The sequence below is a fragment of the Pristiophorus japonicus genome, unplaced genomic scaffold, assembly GCF_044704955.1.
Source record: "Pristiophorus japonicus isolate sPriJap1 unplaced genomic scaffold, sPriJap1.hap1 HAP1_SCAFFOLD_428, whole genome shotgun sequence".
Taxonomy (NCBI): domain Eukaryota; kingdom Metazoa; phylum Chordata; class Chondrichthyes; family Pristiophoridae; genus Pristiophorus; species Pristiophorus japonicus.
The window spans coordinates 356,729-380,165 of record NW_027254179.1 but is presented as its reverse complement, the minus strand read 5'-3'; the positions used below and the strand labels follow the sequence as shown (position 1 = coordinate 380,165).

The 23,437-nt window shown below is 57.9% G+C and overlaps 1 protein-coding gene across 1 annotated transcript in view; it reads right to left on the bottom strand.

Annotated features, from left to right (window-relative positions):
- The window catches only part of LOC139251260 (von Willebrand factor A domain-containing protein 7-like), a 122,705-nt gene that overhangs the window by 25,376 nt on the left and 73,892 nt on the right, over nt 1-23,437 (bottom strand). Inside the window, exons 9-10 of the mRNA XM_070873230.1 lie at nt 13,692-13,886; nt 10,205-10,340 (exon numbers count right to left, since the gene is read on the bottom strand). Coding sequence (XP_070729331.1) covers nt 10,205-10,340; nt 13,692-13,886 — 331 coding nt within the window. The remainder of the gene's footprint in view (nt 1-10,204; nt 10,341-13,691; nt 13,887-23,437) is intronic.

Below are 23,437 nucleotides of genomic sequence, written 5' to 3'. Positions count from 1 at the left end.
GTGTCAGTGTGTGTGGGACCTGTACCCCAGTGAGAGTCAGTGTGTGTGGGACCCGTACCCCAGTGAGAGTCAGTGTGTGTGGGACCCGTACCCCAGTGAGAGTCAGTGTGTGTGGGACCCATACCCCAGTGAGAGTCAGTGTGTGTGGGACCTGTACCCCAGTGAGCGTCAGTGTGTGTGGGACTGTACCCCAGTGAGAGTCAGTGTGTGTGGGACCCGTACCCCAGTGAGAGTTAGTGTGTGTGGGACTGTAACCCAGTGAGAGTCAGTGTGTGTGGGTCTGGACCCCAGTGAGAGTCAGTGTGTGTGGGACCCGTACCCCAGTGAGAGTCAGTGTGTGTGGGACCTGTACCCCAGTGAGAGTCAGTGTGTGTGGGACCCGTACCCCAGTGAGAGTCAGTGTGAGTGGAACCCGTACCCCAGTGAGAGTCAGTGTGTGTGGGACCCGTACCCCAGTGAGAGTCAGTGTGTGTGGGACTGTACCCCAGTGAGAGTCAGTGTGTGTGGGACCCGTACCCCAGTGAGAGTCAGTGTGTGTGGGACCCATACCCCAGTGAGAGTCAGTGTGAGTGGGACCCGTACCCCAGTGAGAGTCAGTGTGTGTGGAACCTGTACCCCAGTGAGAGTCAGTGTGTGTGGGACCCGTACCCCAGTGAGAGTCAGTGTGAGTGGGACCCGTACCCCGGTGAGAGTCAGTGTGTGTGGGACCCGTACCCCAGTGAGAGTCAGTGTGTGTGGGACTGTACCCCAGTGAGAGTCAGTGTGTGTGGGACCCGTACCCAGTGAGAGTCAGTGTGTGTGGGACCCGTACCCCAGTGAGAGTCAGTGTGTGTGGGACTGTACCCCAGTGAGAGTCAGTGTGTGTGGGACCTGTACCCCAGTGAGAGTCAGTGTGTGTGGGACCTGTACCCCAGTGAGAGTCAGTGTGTGTGGGACTGTACCCCAGTGAGAGTCAGTGTGTGTGGGACTGTACCCCAGTGAGAGTCAGTGTGTGTGGGACCCATACCCCAGTGAAAGTCAGTGTGTGTGGGACCCGTAACCCAGTGAGAGTCAGTGTGTGTGGGACTGTACCCCAGTGAGAGTCAGTGTGTGTGGGACCAGTACCCCAGTGAGAGTCAGTGTGTGTGGGACCCGTACCCCAGTGAGAGTCAGTGTGTGTGGGACCCGTACCCCAGTGAGAGTCAGTGTGTGTGGGACTGTACCCCAGTGAGAGTCGGTGTGTGTGGGACCCGTACCCCAGTGAGAGTCAGTGTGTGTGGGACTGTACCCCAGTGAGAGTCAGTGTGTGTGGGACTGTACCCCAGTGAGAGTCAGTGTGTGTGGGACACGTACCCCAGTGAGAGTCAGTGTGTGTGGGACTGTACCCCAGTGAGAGTCAGTGTGTGTGGGACTGTACCCCAGTGAGAGTCAGTGTGTGTGGGACTGTACCCCAGTGAGAGTCAGTGTGTGTGGGACACGTACCCCAGTGAGAGTCAGTGTGTGTGGGACTGTACCCCAGTGAGAGTCAGTGTGTGTGGGACACGTACCCCAGTGAGAGTCAGTGTGTGTGGGACTGTACCCCAGTGAGAGTCAGTGTGTGTGGGACACGTACCCCAGTGAGAGTCAGTGTGTGTGGGACTGTACCCCAGTGAGAGTCAGTGTGTGTGGGACTGTACCCCAGTGAGAGTCAGTGTGTGTGGGACTGTACCCCAGTGAGAGTCAGTGTGTGTGGGACCCGTACCCCAGTGAGAGTCAGTGTGTGTGGGACCCGTACCCCAGTGAGAGTCAGTGTGTGTGGGACTGTACCCCAGTGAGAGTCAGTGTGTGTGGGACACGTACCCCAGTGAGAGTCAGTGTGTGTGGGACCCGTACCCCAGTGAGAGTCGGTGTGTGTGGGACCCATACCCCAGTGAGAGTCAGTGTGTGTGGGACCTGTACCCCAGTGAGAATCAGTGTGTGTGGGACCTGTACCCCAGTGAGAGTCAGTGTGTGTGGGACCCGTACCCCAGTGAGAGTCAGTGTGTGTGGGACCTGTACCCCAGTGAGTGTCAGTGCGTGTGGGACCTGTACCCCAGTGAGAGTCAGTGTGTGTGGGACTGTACCCCGGTGAGAGTCAGTGTGTGTGGGACCCGTATCCCAGTGAGAGTCAGTGTGTGTGGGACCTGTACCCCAGTGACAGTCAGTGTGTGTGTGTGGGACTGTACCCCAGTGAGAGTCAGTGTGTGTGGGACTGCACCCCAGTGAGAGTCAGTGTGTGTGGGACACGTACCCCAGTGAGAGTCAGTGTGTGTGTGACCTGTACCACAGTGAGAGTCAGTGTGTGTGGGACCTGTACCCCAGTGAGAGTCAGTGTGTGTGGGACCTGTACCCGAGTGAGAGTCAGTGTGTGTGGGACCCGTGCCCCAGTGAGAGTCAGTGTGTGTGGGACCCGTACCCCAGTGAGAGTCAGTGTGTGTGGGACCCGTACCCGAGTGAGAGTCAGTGTGTGTGGGACCCGTACCCCAGTGAGAGCCAGTGTGTGTGGGACTGTACCCCAGTGAGAGTCAGTGTGTGTGGGACCCGTACCCCAGTGAGAGTCAGTGTGTGTGGGACCCGTACCCCAGTGAGAGTCAGTGTGTGTGGGACCCATACCCCAGTGAGAGTCAGTGTGTGTGGGACCCGTACCCCAGTGAGAGTCAGTGTGTGTGGGACCCGTACCCGAGTGAGAGTCAGTGTGTGTGGGACTGTACCCCAGTGAGAGTCAATGTGTGTGGGACCTGTACCCCAGTGAGAGTCAGTGTGTGTGGGACTGTACCCCAGTGAGAGCCAGTGTGTGTGGGACTGTACCCCAGTGAGAGTCAGTGTGTGTGGGACCCGTACCCCAGTGAGAGTCAGTGTATGTGGGACTGTACCCCAGTGAGAGTCAGTGTGTGTGGGACCCATACCCCAGTGAGAGTCAGTGTGTGTGGGACTCTACCCCAGTGAGAGTCAGTGTGTGTGGGACCCGTACCCCAGTGAGAGTCAGTGTGTGTGGGACCCGTACCCCAGTGAGAGTCAGTGTGTGTGGGACCCGTAACCCAGTGAGAGTCAGTGCGTGTGGGACTGTACCCCAGTGAGAGTCAGTGAGTGTGGGACCCGTACCCCAGTGAGTGTCAGTGTGTGTGGGACCCGTACCCCAGTGAGAGTCAGTGTGTGTGGGACTGTACCCCAGTGAGAGTCAGTGTGTGTGGGACCTGTATCCCAGTGAGAGTCAGTGTGTGTGGGACCCGTACCCCAGTGAGAGTCAGTGTGAGTGGAACCCGTACCCCACTGAGAGTCAGTGTGTGTGGGACCCGTACCCCAGTGAGAGTCAGTGTGTGTGGGACTGTACCCCAGTGAGAGTCAGTGTGTGTGGGACCCGTACCGCAGTGAGAGTCAGTGTGAGTGGAACCCGTACCCCAGTGAGAGTCAGTGTGTGTGGGACCCGTACCCCAGTGAGAGTCAGTGTGTGTGGGACTGTACCCCAGTGAGAGTCAGTGTGTGTGGGACCCGTACCCCAGTGAGAGTCAGTGTGTGTGGGACTGTACCCCAGTGAGAGTCAGTGTGTGTGGGACTGTACCCCAGTGAGAGTCAGTGTGTGTGGGACCCGTACCCCAGCGAGAGTCAGTGTATGTGGGACTGTACCCCAGTGAGAGTCAGTGTGTGTGGGACCCATACCCCAGTGAGAGTCAGTGTGTGTGGGACTCTACCCCAGTGAGAGTCAGTGTGTGTGGGACCCGTACCCCAGTGAGAGTCAGTGTGTGTGGGACTGTACCCCAGTGAGAGTCAGTGTGTGTGGGACCCGTACCCCAGTGAGAGTCAGTGTGTGTGGGACCCGTACCCCAGTGAGAGTCAGTGTGTGTGGGACCCGTAACCCAGTGAGAGTCAGTGTGTGTGGGACCCGTACCCCAGTGAGAGTCAGTGTGTGTGGGACCCGTACCCCAGTGAGAGTCAGTGTGTGTGGGACTGTACCCCAGTGAGAGTCAGTGTGTGTGGGACCCGTACCCCAGTGAGAGTCAGTGTGTGTGGGACTGTACCCCAGTGAGAGTCAGTGTGTGTGTGGCCCGTACCCCAGTGAAAGTCAGTGTGTGTGGGACCCGTACCCCAGTGAGAGTCAGTGTGTGTGGGACCCGTACCCCAGTGAGAGTTAGTGTGTGTGGGACCCGTACCCCAGTGAGAGTCAGTGTGTGTGGGACTGTACCCGTGAGAGTCAGTGTGTGTGGGACTGTACCCCAGTGAGAGTCAGTGTGTGTGGGACTATACCCCAGTGAGAGTCAGTGTGTGTGGGACCCGTACCCCAGTGAGAGTCAGTGTGTGTGGGACCAGTACCCCAGTGGGAGTCAGTGTTTGTGGGACCCGTACCCCAGTGAGAGTCAGTGTGTGTGGGACTGTACCCCAGTGAGAGTCAGTGTGTGTGGGACCCGTACCCCAGTGAGAGTCAGTGTGTGTGGGACCCGTACCCCAGTGAGAGTTAGTGTGTGTGGGACCCGTACCCCAGTGAGTGTCAGTGTGTGTGGGACCTGTACCCCAATGAGAGTCAGTGTGTGTGGGACCTGTACCCAAGTGAGAGTCAGTGTGTGTGGGACCCGTACCCCAGTGAGAGTCAGTGTGTGTGGGACCCGTACCCCAGTGAGAGTCAGTGTGTGTGGGACCCGTACCCCAGTGAGAGTCAGTGTGTTTGGGACCTGTACCCCGGTGAGAGTCAGTGTGTGTGGGATCCGTACCGCAGTGAGAGTCAGTGTGTGTGGGACCCGTACCCCAGTGTGAGTCAGTGTGTGTGGGACCCGTACCCCAGTGAGAGTCAGTGTGTGTGGGACTGTACCCGAGTGAGAGTCAGTGTGTGTGGGACCTGTACCCCAGTGAGAGTCAGTGTGTGTGGGACTGTACCCCAGTGAGAGTCAGTGTGTGTGGGACTGTACCCCAGTGAGAGTCAGTGTGTGTGGGACCTGTACCCCAGTGAGAGTCAGTGTGTGTGGGACCTGTACCCCAGTGAGAGTCAGTGTGTGTGGGACCCGTACCCCAGTGAGAGTCAGTGTGTGTGGGACTGTACCCCAGTGAGAGTCAGTGTGTGTGGGACCCGTACCCCAGTGAGAGTCAGTGTGTGTGGGACCCGTACCCCAGTGAGAGTCAGTGTGTGTGGGACCCGTACCCGAGTGAGAGTCAGTGTGTGTGGGACCCGTACCCCAGTGAGAGCCAGTGTGTGTGGGACTGTACCCCAGTGAGAGTCAGTGTGTGTGGGACCCGTACCCCAGTGAGAGTCAGTGTGTGTGGGACCCGTACCCCAGTGAGAGTCAGTGTGTGTGGGACCCATACCCCAGTGAGAGTCAGTGTGTGTGGGACCCGTACCCCAGTGAGTGTCAGTGTGTGTGGGACCCGTACCCGAGTGAGAGTCAGTGTGTGTGGGACTGTACCCCAGTGAGAGTCAATGTGTGTGGGACCTGTACCCCAGTGAGAGTCAGTGTGTGTGGGACTGTACCCCAGTGAGAGCCAGTGTGTGTGGGACTGTACCCCAGTGAGAGTCAGTGTGTGTGGGACCCGTACCCCAGTGAGAGTCAGTGTATGTGGGACTGTACCCCAGTGAGAGTCAGTGTGTGTGGGACCCATACCCCAGTGAGAGTCAGTGTGTGTGGGACCCGTACCCCAGTGAGAGTCAGTGTGTGTGGGACCCGTACCCCAGTGAGAGTCAGTGTGTGTGGGACCCGTAACCCAGTGAGAGTCAGTGTGTGTGGGACTGTACCCCAGTGAGAGTCAGTGAGTGTGGGACCCGTACCCCAGTGAGTGTCAGTGTGTGTGGGACCCATACCCCAGTGAGAGTCAGTGTGTGTGGGACCTGTACCCCAGTGAGAGTCAGTGTGTGTGGGACCCGTACCCCAGTCAGAGTTAGTGTGTGTGGGACTGTAACCCAGTGAGAGTCAGTGTGTGTGGGTCTGGACCCCAGTGAGAGTCAGTGTGTGTGGGACCCGTACCCCAGTGAGAGTCAGTGTGTGTGGGACCTGTACCCCAGTGAGAGTCAGTGTGTGTGGGACCCGTACCCCAGTGAGAGTCAGTGTGTGTGGGACCCGTACCCAGTGAGAGTCAGTGTGAGTGGAACCCGTACCCCAGTGAGAGTCAGTGTGTGTGGGACCCGTACCCCAGTGAGAGTCAGTGTGAGTGGAACCCGTACCCCAGTGAGAGTCAGTGTGTGTGGGACCCGTACCCCAGTGAGAGTCAGTGTGTGTGGGACTGTACCCCAGTGAGAGTCAGTGTGTGTGGGACCCGTACCCCAGTGAGAGTCAGTGTGTGTGGGACTGTACCCCAGTGAGAGTCAGTGTGTGTGGGACTGTACCCCAGTGAGAGTCAGTGTGTGTGGGACCCGTACCCCAGCGAGAGTCAGTGTATGTGGGACTGTACCCCAGTGAGAGTCAGTGTGTGTGGGACCCATACCCCAGTGAGAGTCAGTGTGTGTGGGACTCTACCCCAGTGAGAGTCAGTGTGTGTGGGACCCGTACCCCAGTGAGAGTCAGTGTGTGTGGGACCCGTACCCCAGTGAGAGTCAGTGTGTGTGGGACCCGTAACCCAGTGAGAGTCAGTGTGTGTGGGACCCGTACCCCAGTGAGAGTCAGTGTGTGTGTGGCCCGTACCCCAGTGAAAGTCAGTGTGTGTGGGACCCGTACCCCAGTGAGAGTCAGTGTGTGTGGGACCCGTACCCCAGTGAGAGTTAGTGTGTGTGGGACCCGTACACCAGTGAGAGTCAGTGTGTGTGGGACTGTACCCGTGAGAGTCAGTGTGTGTGGGACCCGTACCCCAGTGAGAGTCAGTGTGTGTGGGACCAGTACCCCAGTGGGAGTCAGTGTTTGTGGGACCCGTACCCCAGTGAGAGTCAGTGTGTGTGGGACTGTACCCCAGTGAGAGTCAGTGTGTGTGGGACTATACCCCAGTGAGAGTCAGTGTGTGTGGGACCCGTACCCCAGTGAGAGTCAGTGTGTGTGGGACCAGTACCCCAGTGGGAGTCAGTGTTTGTGGGACCCGTACCCCAGTGAGAGTCAGTGTGTGTGGGACTGTACCCCAGTGAGAGTCAGTGTGTGTGGGACCCGTACCCCAGTGAGAGTCAGTGTGTGTGGGACCCGTACCCCAGTGAGAGTTAGTGTGTGTGGGACCCGTACCCCAGTGAGTGTCAGTGTGTGTGGGACCTGTACCCCAATGAGAGTCAGTGTGTGTGGGACCTGTACCCAAGTGAGAGTCAGTGTGTGTGGGACCCGTACCCCAGTGAGAGTCAGTGTGTGTGGGACCCGTACCCCAGTGAGAGTCAGTGTGTGTGGGACCCGTACCCCAGTGAGAGTCAGTGTGTTTGGGACCTGTACCCCGGTGAGAGTCAGTGTGTGTGGGATCCGTACCGCAGTGAGAGTCAGTGTGTGTGGGGCCCGTACCCCAGTGTGAGTCAGTGTGTGTGGGACCCGTACCCCAGTGAGAGTCAGTGTGTGTGGGACTGTACCCGAGTGAGAGTCAGTGTGTGTGGGACCTGTACCCCAGTGAGAGTCAGTGTGTGTGGGACTGTACCCCAGTGAGAGTCAGTGTGTGTGGGACTGTACCCCAGTGAGAGTCAGTGTGTGTGGGACCCGTACCCCATTGAGAGTCAGTGTGTGTGGGACTGTACCCCAGTGAGAGTCAGTGTGTGTGGGACCCGTACCCCAGTGAGAGTCAGTGTGTGTGGGACCCATACCCCAGTGAGAGTCAGTGTGTGTGGGACTGTATCCCAGTGAGAGTCAGTGTGTGTGGGACCCGTACCCCAGTGAGAGTCAGTGTGTGTGGGACCCGTACCCCAGTGAGAGTCAGTGTGTGTGGGACCCGTACCCCAGTGAGAGTCAGTGTGTGTGGGACTGTACCCCAGTGAGAGTCAGTGTGTGTGGGACCCGTACCCCAGTGAGAGTCAGTGTGTGTGTGGCCCGTACCCCAGTGAGAGTCAGTGTGTGTGGGACCCATACCCCAGTGAGAGTCAGTGTTTGTGGGACCCATACCCCAGTGAGAGTCAGTGTGTTTGGGACTGTACCCCAGTTAGAGTCAGTGTGTGTGTGGCCCGTACCCCAGTGAGAGTCAGTGTGTGTGGGACCCATACCCCAGTGAGAGTCAGTGTTTGTGGGACCCATACCCCAGTGAGAGTCAGTGTGTGTGGGACTGTACCCCAGTTAGAGTCAGTGTATGTGGGACCTGTACCCCAGTGAGAGTTAGTGTGTGTGGGACCCGTACCCCAGTGAGAGTCAGTGTGTGTGGGACCAGTACCCCAGTGAGAGTCAGTGTTTGTGGGACCCGTACCCCAGTGAGATTCAGTGTGTGTGGGACTGTACCCCAGTGAGAGTCAGTGTGTGTGGGACCCGTACCCCAGTGAGAGTCAGTGTGTGTGGGACTGTACCCCAGTGAGAGTCAGTGTGTGTGGGACCCGTACCCCAGTGAGAGTCAGTGTGTGTGGGACTGTACCCCAGTGAGAGTCAGTGTGTGGGACCTGTACCCCAGTGAGAGTCAGTGTGTGTGGGACTGTACCCCAGTGAGAGTCAGTGTGTGTGGGACCAGTACCCCAGTGAGAGTCAGTGTGTGTGGGACCCGTACCCCAGTGAGAGTTAGTGTGTGTGGGACCTGTACCCCAGTGAGAGTCAGTGTGTGTGGGACTGTACCCCAGTGAGAGTCAGTGTGTGTGGGACCAGTACCCCAGTGAGAGTCAGTGTGTGTGGTACCCGTACCCCAGTGAGAGTTAGTGTGTGTGGGACCCGTACCCCAGTGAGAGTCAGTGTGTGTGGGACCCGTACCCCAGTGAGAATCAGTGTGTGTGGGACCAGTACCCCAGTGAGAGTCAGTGTTTGTGGGACCCGTACCCCAGTGAGAGTCAGTGTGTGTGGGACTGTACCCCAGTGAGAGTCAGTGTGTGTGGGACCCGTATCCCAGTGAGAGTCAGTGTGCGTAGGACCCGTACCCCAGTGAGAGTCAGTATGTGTGGGACCTGTACCCCAATGAGAGTCAGTGTGTGTGGGACCTGTACCCCAGTGAGAGTCAGTGTGTGTGGGACCCGTACCCCAGTGAGAGTCAGTGTGTGTGGGACCCGTACCCCAGTGAGAGTCAGTGTGTGTGGGACCCGTACCCCAGTGAGAGTCAGTGTGTGTGGGACCTGTACACCGGTGAGAGTCAGTGTGTGTGGGACCCGTACCCCAGTGAGAGTCAGTGTGTGTGGGACTGTACCCGAGTGAGAGTCAGTGTGTGTGGGACCTGTACCCCAGTGAGAGTCAGTGTGTGTGGGACTGTACCCCAGTGAGAGTCAGTGTGTGTGGGACCCGTACCCCATTGAGAGTCAGTTTGTGTGGGACCCGTACCCCAGTGAGAGTCAGTGTGTGTGGGACTGTACCCCAGTGAGAGTCAGTGTGTGTGGGACTGTACCCCAGTGAGAGTCAGTGTGTGTGGGACCCGTACCCCAGTGAGAGTCAGTGTGTGTGGGACCCGTACCCCAGTGAGAGTCAGTGTGTGTGTGGCCCGTACCCCAGTGAGAGTCAGTGTGTGTGGGACCCATACCCCAGTGAGAGTCAGTGTTTGTGGGACCCATACCCCAGTGAGAGTCAGTGTGTGTGGGACTGTACCCCAGTGAGAGTCAGTGTGTGTGGGACCCGTACCCCAGTGAGAGTCAGTGTGTGTGGGACCCGTACCCCAGTGAGAGTTAGTGTGTGTGGGACCCGTACCTCAGTGAGAGTCAGTGTGTGTGGGACCCGTACCCCAGTGAGAGTCAGTGTGTGTGGAACCCGTATCCCAGTGAGAGTCAGTGTGTGTGGGACCCGTACCCCAGTGAGAGTCAGTGTGTGTGGGACTGTATCCCAGTGAGAGTCAGTGTGTGTGGGACTGTACCCCAGTGAGAGTCAGTGTGTGTGGGACCCGTACCCCAGTGAGAGTCAGTGTGTGTGGGACCTGTACCCCAGTGAGAGTCAGTGTGTGTGGGACCCGTACCCCAGTGAGAGTCAGTGTGTGTGGGACCCGTACCCCAGTGAGAGTCAGTGTGTGTGGGACTGTACCCCAGTGAGAGTCAGTGTGTGTGGGACCCGTACCCCAGTGAGAGTCAGTGTGTGTGGGACCTGTACCCCAGTGAGAGTCAGTGTGTGTGGGACCCGTACCCCAGTGAGAGTCAGTGTGTGTGGGACCCGTACCCCAGTGAGAGTCAGTGTGTGTGGGACCAGTACCCCAGAACCCGCCGTTGTTCTGAAGGAGCGAGTGTTCTCACCATTGGGGTTTTTGAGGGTTATGGAGGTAGGGTTGTCCAGTAGGTGGATGGTCACGTTGAGGAGGGACACATCCAGGTGGAAGGTGATGTTATTGTCCGGACTGGAGCTATTCATCGTTATTTGCAACAGCGTGACCTGCAGAAGGGAACAAAGTGTTAATGGGGTTCAAACCGCCACCCATTCAGACCTGAACCCACTCCAAACACACTGGGGTACGGGTCCCACACACACTGACTCTCACTGGGGTACAGTCCCACACACACTGACTCTCACTGGGGTACGGGTCCCACACACACTGACTCTCACTGGGGTACAGTCCTACACACACTGACTCTCACTGGGGTACAGTCCCACACACACTGACTCTCACTGGGGCACGGGTCCCACACACACTGACTCTCACTGGGGTACGGGTCCCACACACACTGACTCTCACTGGGGTACAGTCCCACACACACTGACTCTCACTGGGGTACAGTCACACACACACTGACTCTCACTGGGGTACAGGTCCCACACACACTGACTCTCACTGGGGTACGGGTCCCACACACACTGACTCTCACTGGGGTACAGGTACCACACACACTGACTCTCACTGGGGTACAGTCCCACACACACTGACTCTCACTGGGGTACGGGTCCCACACACACTGACTCTCACTGGGGTACAGTCCTACACACACTGACTCTCACTGGGGTACAGTCCCACACACACTGACTCTCACTGGGGCACGGGTCCCACACACACTGACTCTCACTGGGGTACGGGTCCCACACACACTGACTCTCACTGGGGTACAGTCCCACACACACTGACTCTCACTGGGGTACAGTCACACACACACTGACTCTCACTGGGGTACAGGTCCCACACACACTGACTCTCACTGGGGTACGGGTCCCACACACACTGACTCTCACTGGGGTACAGGTCCCACACACACTGACTCTCACTGGGGTACAGTCACACACACACTGACTCTCACTGGGGTACGGGTCCCACACACACTGACTCTCACTGGGGTACGGGTCCCACACACACTGACTCTCACTGGGGTACTGGTCGCGCACACACTGACTCTCACTGGGGTACAGGTCCCACACACACTGACTCTCACTGGGGTACAGTCCCACACACACTGACTCTCACTGGGGTACAGTCCCACACACACTGACTCTCACTGGGGTACGGGTCCCACACACACTGACTCTCACTGGGGTACGGGTCCCACACACACTGACTCTCACTGGGGTACGGGTCCCACACACACTGACTCTCACTGGGGTACGGGTCCCACACACACTGACTCTCACTGGGGTACAGGTCCCACACACACTGACTCTCACTGGGGTACAGTCACACACACACTGACTCTCACTGGGGTATGTTTCCCACACACACTGACTCTCACTGGGGTACGGGTCCCACACACACTGACTCTCACTGGGGTACGGGTCCCACACACACTGACTCTCACTGGGGTACAGTCCCACACACACTGACTCTCACTGGGGTACGGGTCCCACACACACTGACTCTCACTGGGGTACAGTCCTACACACACTGACTCTCACTGGGGTACAGTCCCACACACACTGACTCTCACTGGGGCACGGGTCCCACACACACTGACTCTCACTGGGGTACGGGTCCCACACACACTGACTCTCACTGGGGTACAGTCCCACACACACTGACTCTCACTGGTGTACAGTCACACACACACTGACTCTCACTGGGGTACAGGTCCCACACACACTGACTCTCACTGGGGTACGGGTCCCACACACACTGACTCTCACTGGGGTACAGGTCCCACACACACTGACTCTCACTGGGGTACAGTCACACACACACTGACTCTCACTGGGGTACGGGTCCCACACACACTGACTCTCACTGGGGTACGGGTCCCACACACACTGACTCTCACTGGGGTACTGGTCCCACACACACTGACTCTCACTGGGGTACAGGTCCCACACACACTGACTCTCACTGGGGTACAGTCCCACACACACTGACTCTCACTGGGGTACAGTCCCACACACACTGACTCTCACTGGGGTACGGGTCCCACACACACTGACTCTCACTGGGGTACGGGTCCCACACACACTGACTCTCACTGGGGTACGGGTCCCACACACACTGACTCTCACTGGGGTACGGGTCCCACACACACTGACTTTCACTGGGGTACAGGTCCCACACACACTGACTCTCACTGGGGTACGGGTCCCACACACACTGACTCTCACTTGGGTACAGGTCCCACACACACTGACTCTCACTGGGGTACAGTCACACACACACTGACTCTCACTGGGGTACGGGTCCCACACACACTGACTCTCACTGGGGTACGGGTCCCACACACACTGACTCTGACTGAGGTACGGAAATATATTTTGTCATAATTAACTTCTTCAATGAGGAGGGAGAAATGTTTTTGAGGAGAGGATTGCTGCCTCTAGTGGGCTACTGGTGTAATAACATCGTCGCTGGGTCACAATCCTGGAACTCCCTCCCTCACAGCACTGTGGGAGCACCTTCACCACACGGACTGCAGCGGTTCAAGAAGGCGGATCACCACCATCTTCTCAAGGGGCAATTAGGGATGGGCAATAAATGCCGGCCTTGCCAGCGACGGCCACATCCCGAGAATGAATAAACAAACAGTGCAGTGAGCTGGAGCGGGAACTATGGAAGGTTTGCCGACCTGAGTCCCACACCGGGCGTGTATTCCCTTTCCGTGTCTGGGGAGTGTTGGAGGCAGAGAGGTCCTGCTACAACTATACAGGGTATTGGTGAGGCCACACCTGGAGTACTGCGTGCAGTTTAGGTCTCCGTATTTAAGGAGGGATGCACTTGCACTGGAGGCAGTTCAGAGAAGGTTCACTCGGTTGATTCCAGGGATGAAGGAGTTGTCTTTTGAGGAAAGGTTGAGCAGGTTGGGCCTCTACTCATTGGAGTTCAGAAGAATGAGGTGATCTTCTTGAAAGGTATACGATTCTGAGGGGGCTGGACAGGGTAGATGCAGAGAGGATGTTTCCCCCTCGTGGGGGAATCTAGAACTAGGGGGCATAGTCTCAGAATAAGGGGCCGCCCATTTAATACTGAGATGAGGAGGAATTTCTTCTCTCAGAGGGTTGTAAATCTGTGGAATTCTCTGCCCCAGAGAGCTGTGGGGGCTGGGTCATTGAATATATTTAAGGTGGAGAAAGACAGATTTTTGAGCGATAAGGGAGTGAAGGTTTATGGGGAGCGGGCGGGGAAGTGGAGCTGAGTCCATGATCGGATCAGCCATGATGGTATTAAATGGCGGAGCAGGCTCGAGGGGCCGAATGGCCGACTCCTGCTCCTATTTCTTATGTTCGTATGAGCGTTACTCTGCCCATTGAGGTGTAGCCTATCCCAACAACCCGTAGCCCTGACCACACTGCCCGCCTTGTTGCTATGCAGAAGCGAAGGTAAGTTACCAGGGCCACACTGGTGGATTCATCGATGATTGAGGTCAGACTGAAGAGCTCATTCCTAGACACCATCACAGCATCACCACCTGAAGCCCGAGCCAGTCTGCGATAGAGCTGGACACCAGTCTCGGCTTCTCTCTTCCAGCGAGTCCTGATACCCCTCCTCCGCCTCGTGAAGACGCGCGTCAGGAGAAAGTGTACCTGGAAATCATCGACCCACATAGCATTAACACTGGGGTACAGGTCCCACACACACTGACTCTCACTGGGGTACGGGTCCCACACACACTGACTCTCACTGGGGTACGGGTCCCACACACACTGATTCTCACTGGGGTACGGGTCCCACACACACTGACTCTCACTGGGGTACAGTCCCACACACACTGACTCTCACTGGGGTACAGTCCCACACACACTGACTCTCACTGGGGTACGGGTCCCACACACACTGACTCTCACTGGGGTACAGGTCCCACACACACTGACTCTCACTGGGGTACAGTCCCACACACACTGACTCTCACTGGGGTACAGGTCCCACACACTGACTCTCACTGGGGTACAGTCCCACACACACTGACTCTCACTGGGGTACAGTCCCACACACACTGACTCTCACTGGGGTACAGTCCCACACACACTGACTCTCACTGGGGTACAGTCCCACACACACTGACTCTCACTGGGGTACAGTCCCACACACACTGACTCTCACTGGGGTACAGTCCCACACACACTGACTCTCACTGGGGTATAGTCCCACACACACTGACTCTCACTGGGGTACAGTCCCACACACACTGACTCTCACTGGGGTACGGGTCCCACACACACTGACTCTCACTGGGGTACGGGTCCCACACACACTGACTCTCACTGGGGTACGGGTCCCACACACACTGACTCTCACTGGGGTACAGTCCCACACACACTGACTCTCACTGGGGTACGGGTCCCACACACACTGACTCTCACTGGGGTATAGTCCCACACACACTGACTCTCACTGGGGTACAGTTCCACACACACTGACTCTCACTGGGGTACGGGTCCCACACACACTGACTCTCACTGGGGTACGGGTCCCACACACACTGACTCTCACTGGGGTATAGTCCCACACACACTGACTCTCACTGGGGTACAGTCCCACACACACTGACTCTCACTGGGGTACGGGTCCCACACACACTGACTCTCACTGGGGTACAGTCCCACACACACTGACTCTCACTGGGGTACAGGTCCCACACACACTGACTCTCACTGGGGTACGGGTCCCACACACACTGACTCTCACTCGGGTACAGTCCCACACACACTGACTCTCACTGGGGTACGGGTCCCACACACACTGACTCTCACTGGGGTACAGTCCCACACACACTGACTCTCACTGGGGTACGGGTCCCACACACACTGACTCTCACTGGGGTACGGGCCCCACACACACTGACTCTCACTGGGGTACGGGTCCCACACACACTGACTCTCACTGGGGTACGGGTCCCACACACACTGACTCTCACTGGGGTACGGGTCCCACACACACTGACTCTCACTGGGGTACGGGTCCCACACACACTGACTCTCACTGGGGTACAGTCCCACACACACTGACTCTCACTGGGGTACAGGTCCCACACACTGACTCTCACTGGGGTACGGGTCCCACACACACTGACTCTCACTGGGGTACAGTCCCACACACACTGACTCTCACTGGGGTACGGGTCCCACACACACTGACTCTCACTGGGGTACGGGTCCCACACACACTGACTCTCACTGGGGTACAGTCCCACACACACTGACTCTCACTGGGGTACGGGTCCCACACACACTGACTCTCACTGGGGTACGGGTCCCACACACACTGACTCTCACTGGGGTACGGGTCCCACACACACTGACTCTCACTGGGGTACAGTCTCACACACACTGACTCTCACTGGGGTACGGGTACCACACACACTGACTCTCACTGGGGTACGGGTCCCACACACACTGACTCTCACTGGGATACAGTCCCACACACACTGACTCTCACTGGGGTACAGTCCCACACACACTGACTCTCACTGAGGTACGGGTCCCACACACACTGACTCTCACTGGGGTACGGGTCCCACACACACTGACTCTCACTGGGGTACGGGTCCCACACACACTGACTCTCACTGGGGTACAGTCCCACACACACTGACTCTCACTGGGGTACAGTCCCACACACTGACTCTCACTGGGGTACGGGTCCCACACACACTGACTCTCACTGGGGTACGGGTCCCACACACACTGACTCTCACTGGGGTACAGTCCCACACACACTGACTCTCACTGGGGTACAGGTCCCACACACACTGACTCTCACTGGGGTACGGGTCCCACACACACTGACTCTCACTCGGGTACAGTCCCACACACACTGACTCTCACTGGGGTACGGGTCCCACACACACTGACTCTCACTGGGGTACAGTCCCACACACACTGACTCTCACTGGGGTACGGGTCCCACACACACTGACTCTCACTGGGGTACGGGCCCCACACACACTGACTCTCACTGGGGTACGGGTCCCACACACACTGACTCTCACTGGGGTACGGGTCCCACACACACTGACTCTCACTGGGGTACGGGTCCCACACACACTGACTCTCACTGGGGTACGGGTCCCACACACACTGACTCTCACTGGGGTACAGTCCCACACACACTGACTCTCACTGGGGTACAGGTCCCACACACTGACTCTCACTGGGGTACGGGTCCCACACACACTGACTCTCACTGGGGTACAGTCCCACACACACTGACTCTCACTGGGGTACGGGTCCCACACACACTGACTCTCACTGGGGTACGGGTCCCACACACACTGACTCTCACTGGGGTACGGGTCCCACACACACTGACTCTCACTGGGGTACGGGTCCCACACACACTTACTCTCACTGGGGTACAGTTCCACACACACTGACTCTCACTGGGGTACGGGTCCCACACACACTGACTCTCACTGGGGTACAGTCCCACACACACTGACTCTCACTGGGGTACGGGTCCCACACACACTGACTCTCACTGGGGTACGGGTCCCACACACACTGACTCTCCCTGGGGTACGGGTCCCACACACACTGACTCTCACTGGGGTACGGGTCCCACACACACTGACTCTCACTGGGGTACAGTCTCACACACACTGACTCTCACTGGGGTACGGGTACCACACACACTGACTCTCACTGGGGTACGGGTCCCACACACACTGACTCTCACTGGGATACAGTCCCACACACACTGACTCTCACTGGGGTACAGTCCCACACACACTGACTCTCACTGAGGTACGGGTCCCACACACACTGACTCTCACTGGGGTACGGGTCCCACACACACTGACTCTCACTGGGGTACGGGTCCCACACACACTGACTCTCACTGGGGTACAGTCCCACACACACTGACTCTCACTGGGGTACAGTCCCACACACTGACTCTCACTGGGGTACGGGTCCCACACACACTGACTCTCACTGGGGTACGGGTCCCACACACACTGACTCTCACTGGGGTACAGTCCCACACACACTGACTCTCACTGGGATACGGGTCCCACACACTGACACTCACTGGGGTACAGGTCCCACACACACTGACTCTCACTGGGGTACAGTCCCACACACACTGACTCTCACTGGGGTACAGGTCCCACACACACTGACTCTCACTGGGGTACAGTCCCACACACACTGACTCTCACTGGGGTACTGGTCCCACACACTGACTCTCACTGGGGTACGGGTCCCACACACACTGACTCTCACTGGGGTACGGGTCCCACACACATTGACTCTCACTGGGGTACAGTCCCACACACACTGACTCTCACTGGGGTACGGGTCCCACACACACTGACTCTCACTGGGGTACAGTCCCACACACACTGACTCTCACTGGGATACGGGTCCCACACACACTGACTCTCACTGGGGTACAGGTCCCACACACACTGACTCTCACTGGGGTACGGGTCCCACACACACTGACTCTCACTGGGGTACGGGTCCCACTCACACTGACTCTCACTGGGGTACGGGTCCCACACACACTGACTCTCACTGGGGTACGGGTCCCACACACACTGACTCTCACTGGGGTACAGTCCCACACACACTGACTCTCACTGGGGTACGGGTCCCACACACACTGACTCTCACTGGGGTACGGGTCCCACACACACTGACTCTCACTGGGGTATAGTCCCACACACACTGACTCTCACTGGGGTACAGTCCCACACACACTGACTCTCACTGGGGTACGGGTCCCACACACACTGACTCTCACTGGGGTACAGTCCCACACACACTGACTCTCACTGGGGTACAGGTCCCACACACACTGACTCTCACTGGGGTACGGGTCCCACACACACTGACTCTCACTCGGGTACAGTCCCACACACACTGACTCTCACTGGGGTACGGGTCCCACACACACTGACTCTCACTGGGGTACAGTCCCATACACACTGACTCTCACTGGGGTACGGGTCCCACACACACTGACTCTCACTGGGGTACGGGCCCCACACACACTGACTCTCACTGGGGTACGGGTCCCACACACACTGACTCTCACTGCGGTACGGGTCCCACACACACTGACTCTCACTGGGGTACGGGTCCCACACACACTGACTCTCACTGGGGTACGGGTCCCACACACACTGACTCTCACTGGGGTACAGTCCCACACACACTGACTCTCACTGGGGTACAGGTCCCACACACTGACTCTCACTGGGGTACGGGTCCCACACACACTGACTCTCACTGGGGTACAGTCCCACACACACTGACTCTCACTGGTGTACGGGTCCCACACACACTGACTCTCACTGGGGTACGGGTCCCACACACACTGACTCTCACTGGGGTACGGGTCCCACACACACTGACTCTCACTGGGGTACGGGTCCCACACACACTGACTCTCACTGGGGTACAGTTCCACACACACTGACTCTCACTGGGGTACGGGTCCCACACACACTGACTCTCACTGGGGTACGGGTCCCACACACACTGACTCTCACTGGGATACGTGTCCCACACACACTGACTCTCACTGGGGTACGGGTCCCACTCACACTGACTCTCACTGCGGTACGGGTCCCACACACACTGACTCTCACTGGGGTACGGGTCCCACACACACTGACTCTCACTGGGGTACGGGTCCCACTCACACTGACTCTCACTGGGGTACGGGTCCCACACACACTGACTCTCACTGGGGTACGGGTCCCACACACACTGACTCTCACTGGGGTACAGTCCCACACACACTGACTCTCACTGGGGTACGGGTCCCACACACACTGACTCTCACTGGGGTACAGTCCCACACACACTGACTCTCACTGGGATACGGGTCCCACACACACTGACTCTCACTGGGGTACGGGTCCCACACACACTGACTCTCACTGGGGTACGGGTCCCACACACACTGACTCTCACTGGGGTACAGTCCCACACACACTGACTCTCACTGGGGTACAGTCCCACACACACTGACTCTCACTGTGGTACGGGTCCCACACACACTGACTCTCACTGGGGTACGGGTCCCACACACACTGACTCTCACTGGGGTACAGTCCCACACACACTGACTCTCACTGGGGTACAGTCCCACACACACTGACTCTCACTGGGGTGAGGGTCCCACACACACTGACTCTCACACTGGGGTACGGGTCCCACACACACTGACTCTCACTGGGGTACGGGTCCCACACACACTGACTCTCACTGGGGTACGGGTCCCACACACACTGACTCTCACTGGGGTACGGGTCCCACACACACTGACTCTCACTGGGGTACGGGTCCCACACACACTGACTCTCACTGGGGTACGGGTCCCACACACACTGACTCTCACTGGGGTACGGGTCCCACACACACTGACTCTCACTGGGGTACAGTCCCACACACACTGACTCTCACTGGGGTACGGGTCCCACACACACTGACTCTCACTGTGGTACGGGTCCCACACACACTGACTCTCACTGGGGTACAGTCCCACACACACTGACTCTCACTGGGGTACGGGTCCCACACACACTGACTCTCACTGGGGTACGGGTCCCACACACACTGACTCTCACTGGGGTACAGTCCCACACACACTGACTCTCACTGGGGTACGGGTCCCACACACACTGATTCTCACTGGGGTACGGGTCCCACACACACTAACTCTCACTGGGGTATGGGTCCCACACACACTGACTCTCACTGGGGTACGGGTCCCACACACACTGACTCTCACTGGGGTACAGTCCCACACACACTGACTCTCACTGGGGTACGGGTCCCACACACACTGACTCTCACTGGGGTACGGGCCCCACACACACTGACTCTCACTGGGGTACGGGTCCCACACACACTGACTCTCACTGGGGTACGGGTCCCACACACACTGACTCTCACTGGGGTATGGGTCCCACACACACTGACTCTCACTGGGGTACGGGTCCCACACACACTGACTCTCACTGGGGTACAGTCCCACACACACTGACTCTCACTGGGGTGCAGGTCCCACACACTGACTCTCACTGGGGTACGGGTCCCACACACACTGACTCTCACTGGGGTACAGTCCCACACACACTGACTCTCACTGGGGTACGGGTCCCACACACACTGACTCTCACTGGGGTACGGGTCCCACACACACTGACTCTCACTGGGGTACGGGTCCCACACACACTGACTCTCACTGGGGTACGGGTCCCACACACACTGACTCTCACTGGGGTACAGTTCCACACACACTGATTCTCACTGGGGTACGGGTCCCACACACACTGACTCTCACTGGGGTACAGTCCCACACACACTGACTCTCACTGGGGTACGGGTCCCACACGCACAGACTCTCACTGGGGTACGGGTCCCACACACACTGACTCTCACTGGGGTACGGGTCCCACACACACTGACTCTCACTGGGGTACGGGTCCCACACACACTGACTCTCACTGGGATACAGTCCCACACACACTGACTCTCACTGGGGTACAGTCCCACACACACTGACTCTCACTGGGGTACGGGTCCCACACACACTGACTCTCACTGGGGTACAGTCCCACACACACTGACTCTCACTGGGGTACAGTCCCACACACTGACTCTCACTGGGGTACGGGTCCCACACACACTGACTCTCACTGGGGTACGGGTCCCACACACACTGACTCTCACTGGGGTACAGTCCCACACACACTGACTCTCACTGGGATACGGGTCCCACACACTGACACTCACTGGGGTACAGGTCCCACACACACTGACTCTCACTGGGGTACAGTCCCACACACACTGACTCTCACTGGGGTACAGGTCCCACACACACTGACTCTCACTGGGGTACAGTCCCACACACACTGACTCTCACTGGGGTACTGGTCCCACACACTGACTCTCACTGGGGTACGGGTCCCACACACACTGACTCTCACTGGGGTACGGGTCCCACACACACTGACTCTCACTGGGGTACAGTCCCACACACACTGACTCTCACTGGGGTACGGGTCCCACACACACTGACTCTCACTGGGGTACAGTCCCACACACACTGACTCTCACTGGGATACGGGTCCCACACACACTGACTCTCACTGGGGTACGGGTCCCACACACACTGACTCTCACTGGGGTACAGTCCCACACACACTGACTCTCACTGGGGTACGGGTCCCACACACACTGACTCTCACTGGGGTACAGTCCCACACACACTGACTCTCACTGGGATACGTGTCCCACACACACTGACTCTCACTGGGGTACGGGTCCCACTCACACTGACTCTCACTGGGGTACGGGTCCCACACACACTGACTCTCACTGGGGTACGGGTCCCACACACACTGACTCTCACTGGGGTACGGGTCCCACTCACACTGACTCTCACTGGGGTACGGGTCCCACACACACTGACTCTCACTGGGGTACGGGTCCCACACACACTGACTCTCACTGGGGTACAGTCCCACACACACTGACTCTCACTGGGGTACGGGTCCCACACACACTGACTCTCACTGGGGTACAGTCCCACACACACTGACTCTCACTGGGGTACGGGTCCCACATACACTGACTCTCACTGGGGTACGGGTCCCACACACACTGACTCTCACTGGGGTACGGGTCCCACACACACTGACTCTCACTGGGGTACGGATCCGACACACACTGACTCTCACTGGGGTACAGTCCCACACACACTGACTCTCACTGGGGTACGGGTCCCACACACACTGACTCTCACTGGGGTACAGTCCCACACACACTGGCTCTCACTGGGGTACAGTCCCACACACACTGACTCTCACTGGGGTACGGGTCCCACACACACTGACTCTCACTGGGGTACGGGTCCCACACACACTGACTCTCACTGGGGTACGGGTCCCACACACACTGACTCTCACTGGGGTACGGGTCCCACACACACTGACTCTCACTGGGGTACAGTCCCACACACACTGACTCTCACTGGGGTGAGGGTTCCACACACACTGACTCTCACACTGGGGTACGGGTCCCACACACACTGACTCTCACTGGGGTACGGGTCCCACACACACTGACTCTCACTGGGGTACGGGTCCCACACACACTGACTCTCCCTTGGGTACGGGTCCCACACACACTGACTCTCACTGGGGTACGGGTCCCACACACACTGACTCTCACTGGGGTACGGGTCCCACACACACTAACTCTCACTGGGGTATGGGTCCCACACACACTGACTCTCACTGGGGTACGGGTCCCACACACACTGACTCTCACTGGGGTACAGTCCCACACACACTGACTCTCACTGGTGTATGGGTCCCACACACACTAACCCTCACTGGGGTACAGGTCCCACACACACTGACTCTCACTGGGGTACGTGTCCCACACACACTGACTCTCACTGGGGTACGGGTCCCACACACACTGACTCTCACTGGGGTACGGGTCCCACACACACTGACTCTCACTGGGGTACAGGTCCCACACACACTGACTCTCACTGGGGTACGGGTCCCACACACACTGACTCTCACTGGGGTACGGGTCCCACTCACACTGACTCTCACTGGGGTACGGGTCCCACACACACTGACTCTCACTGGGGTACGGGTCCCACACACACTGACTCTCACTGGGGTACAGTCCCACACACACTGACTCTCACTGGGGTACGGGTCCCACACACACTGACTCTCACTGGGGTACAGTCCCACACACACTGACTCTCACTGGGATACGTGTCCCACACACACTGACTCTCACTGGGGTACGGGTCCCACTCACACTGACTCTCACTGGGGTACGGGTCCCACACACACTGACTCTCACTGGGGTACGGGTCCCACACACACTGACTCTCACTGGGGTACGGGTCCCACTCACACTGACTCTCACTGGGGTACGGGTCCCACACACACTGACTCTCACTGGGGTACGGGTCCCACACACACTGACTCTCACTGGGGTACAGTCCCACACACACTGACTCTCACTGGGGTACGGGTCCCACACACACTGACTCTCACTGGGGTACAGTCCCACACACACTGACTCTCACTGGGGTACGGGTCCCACATACACTGACTCTCACTGGGGTACGGGTCCCACACACACTG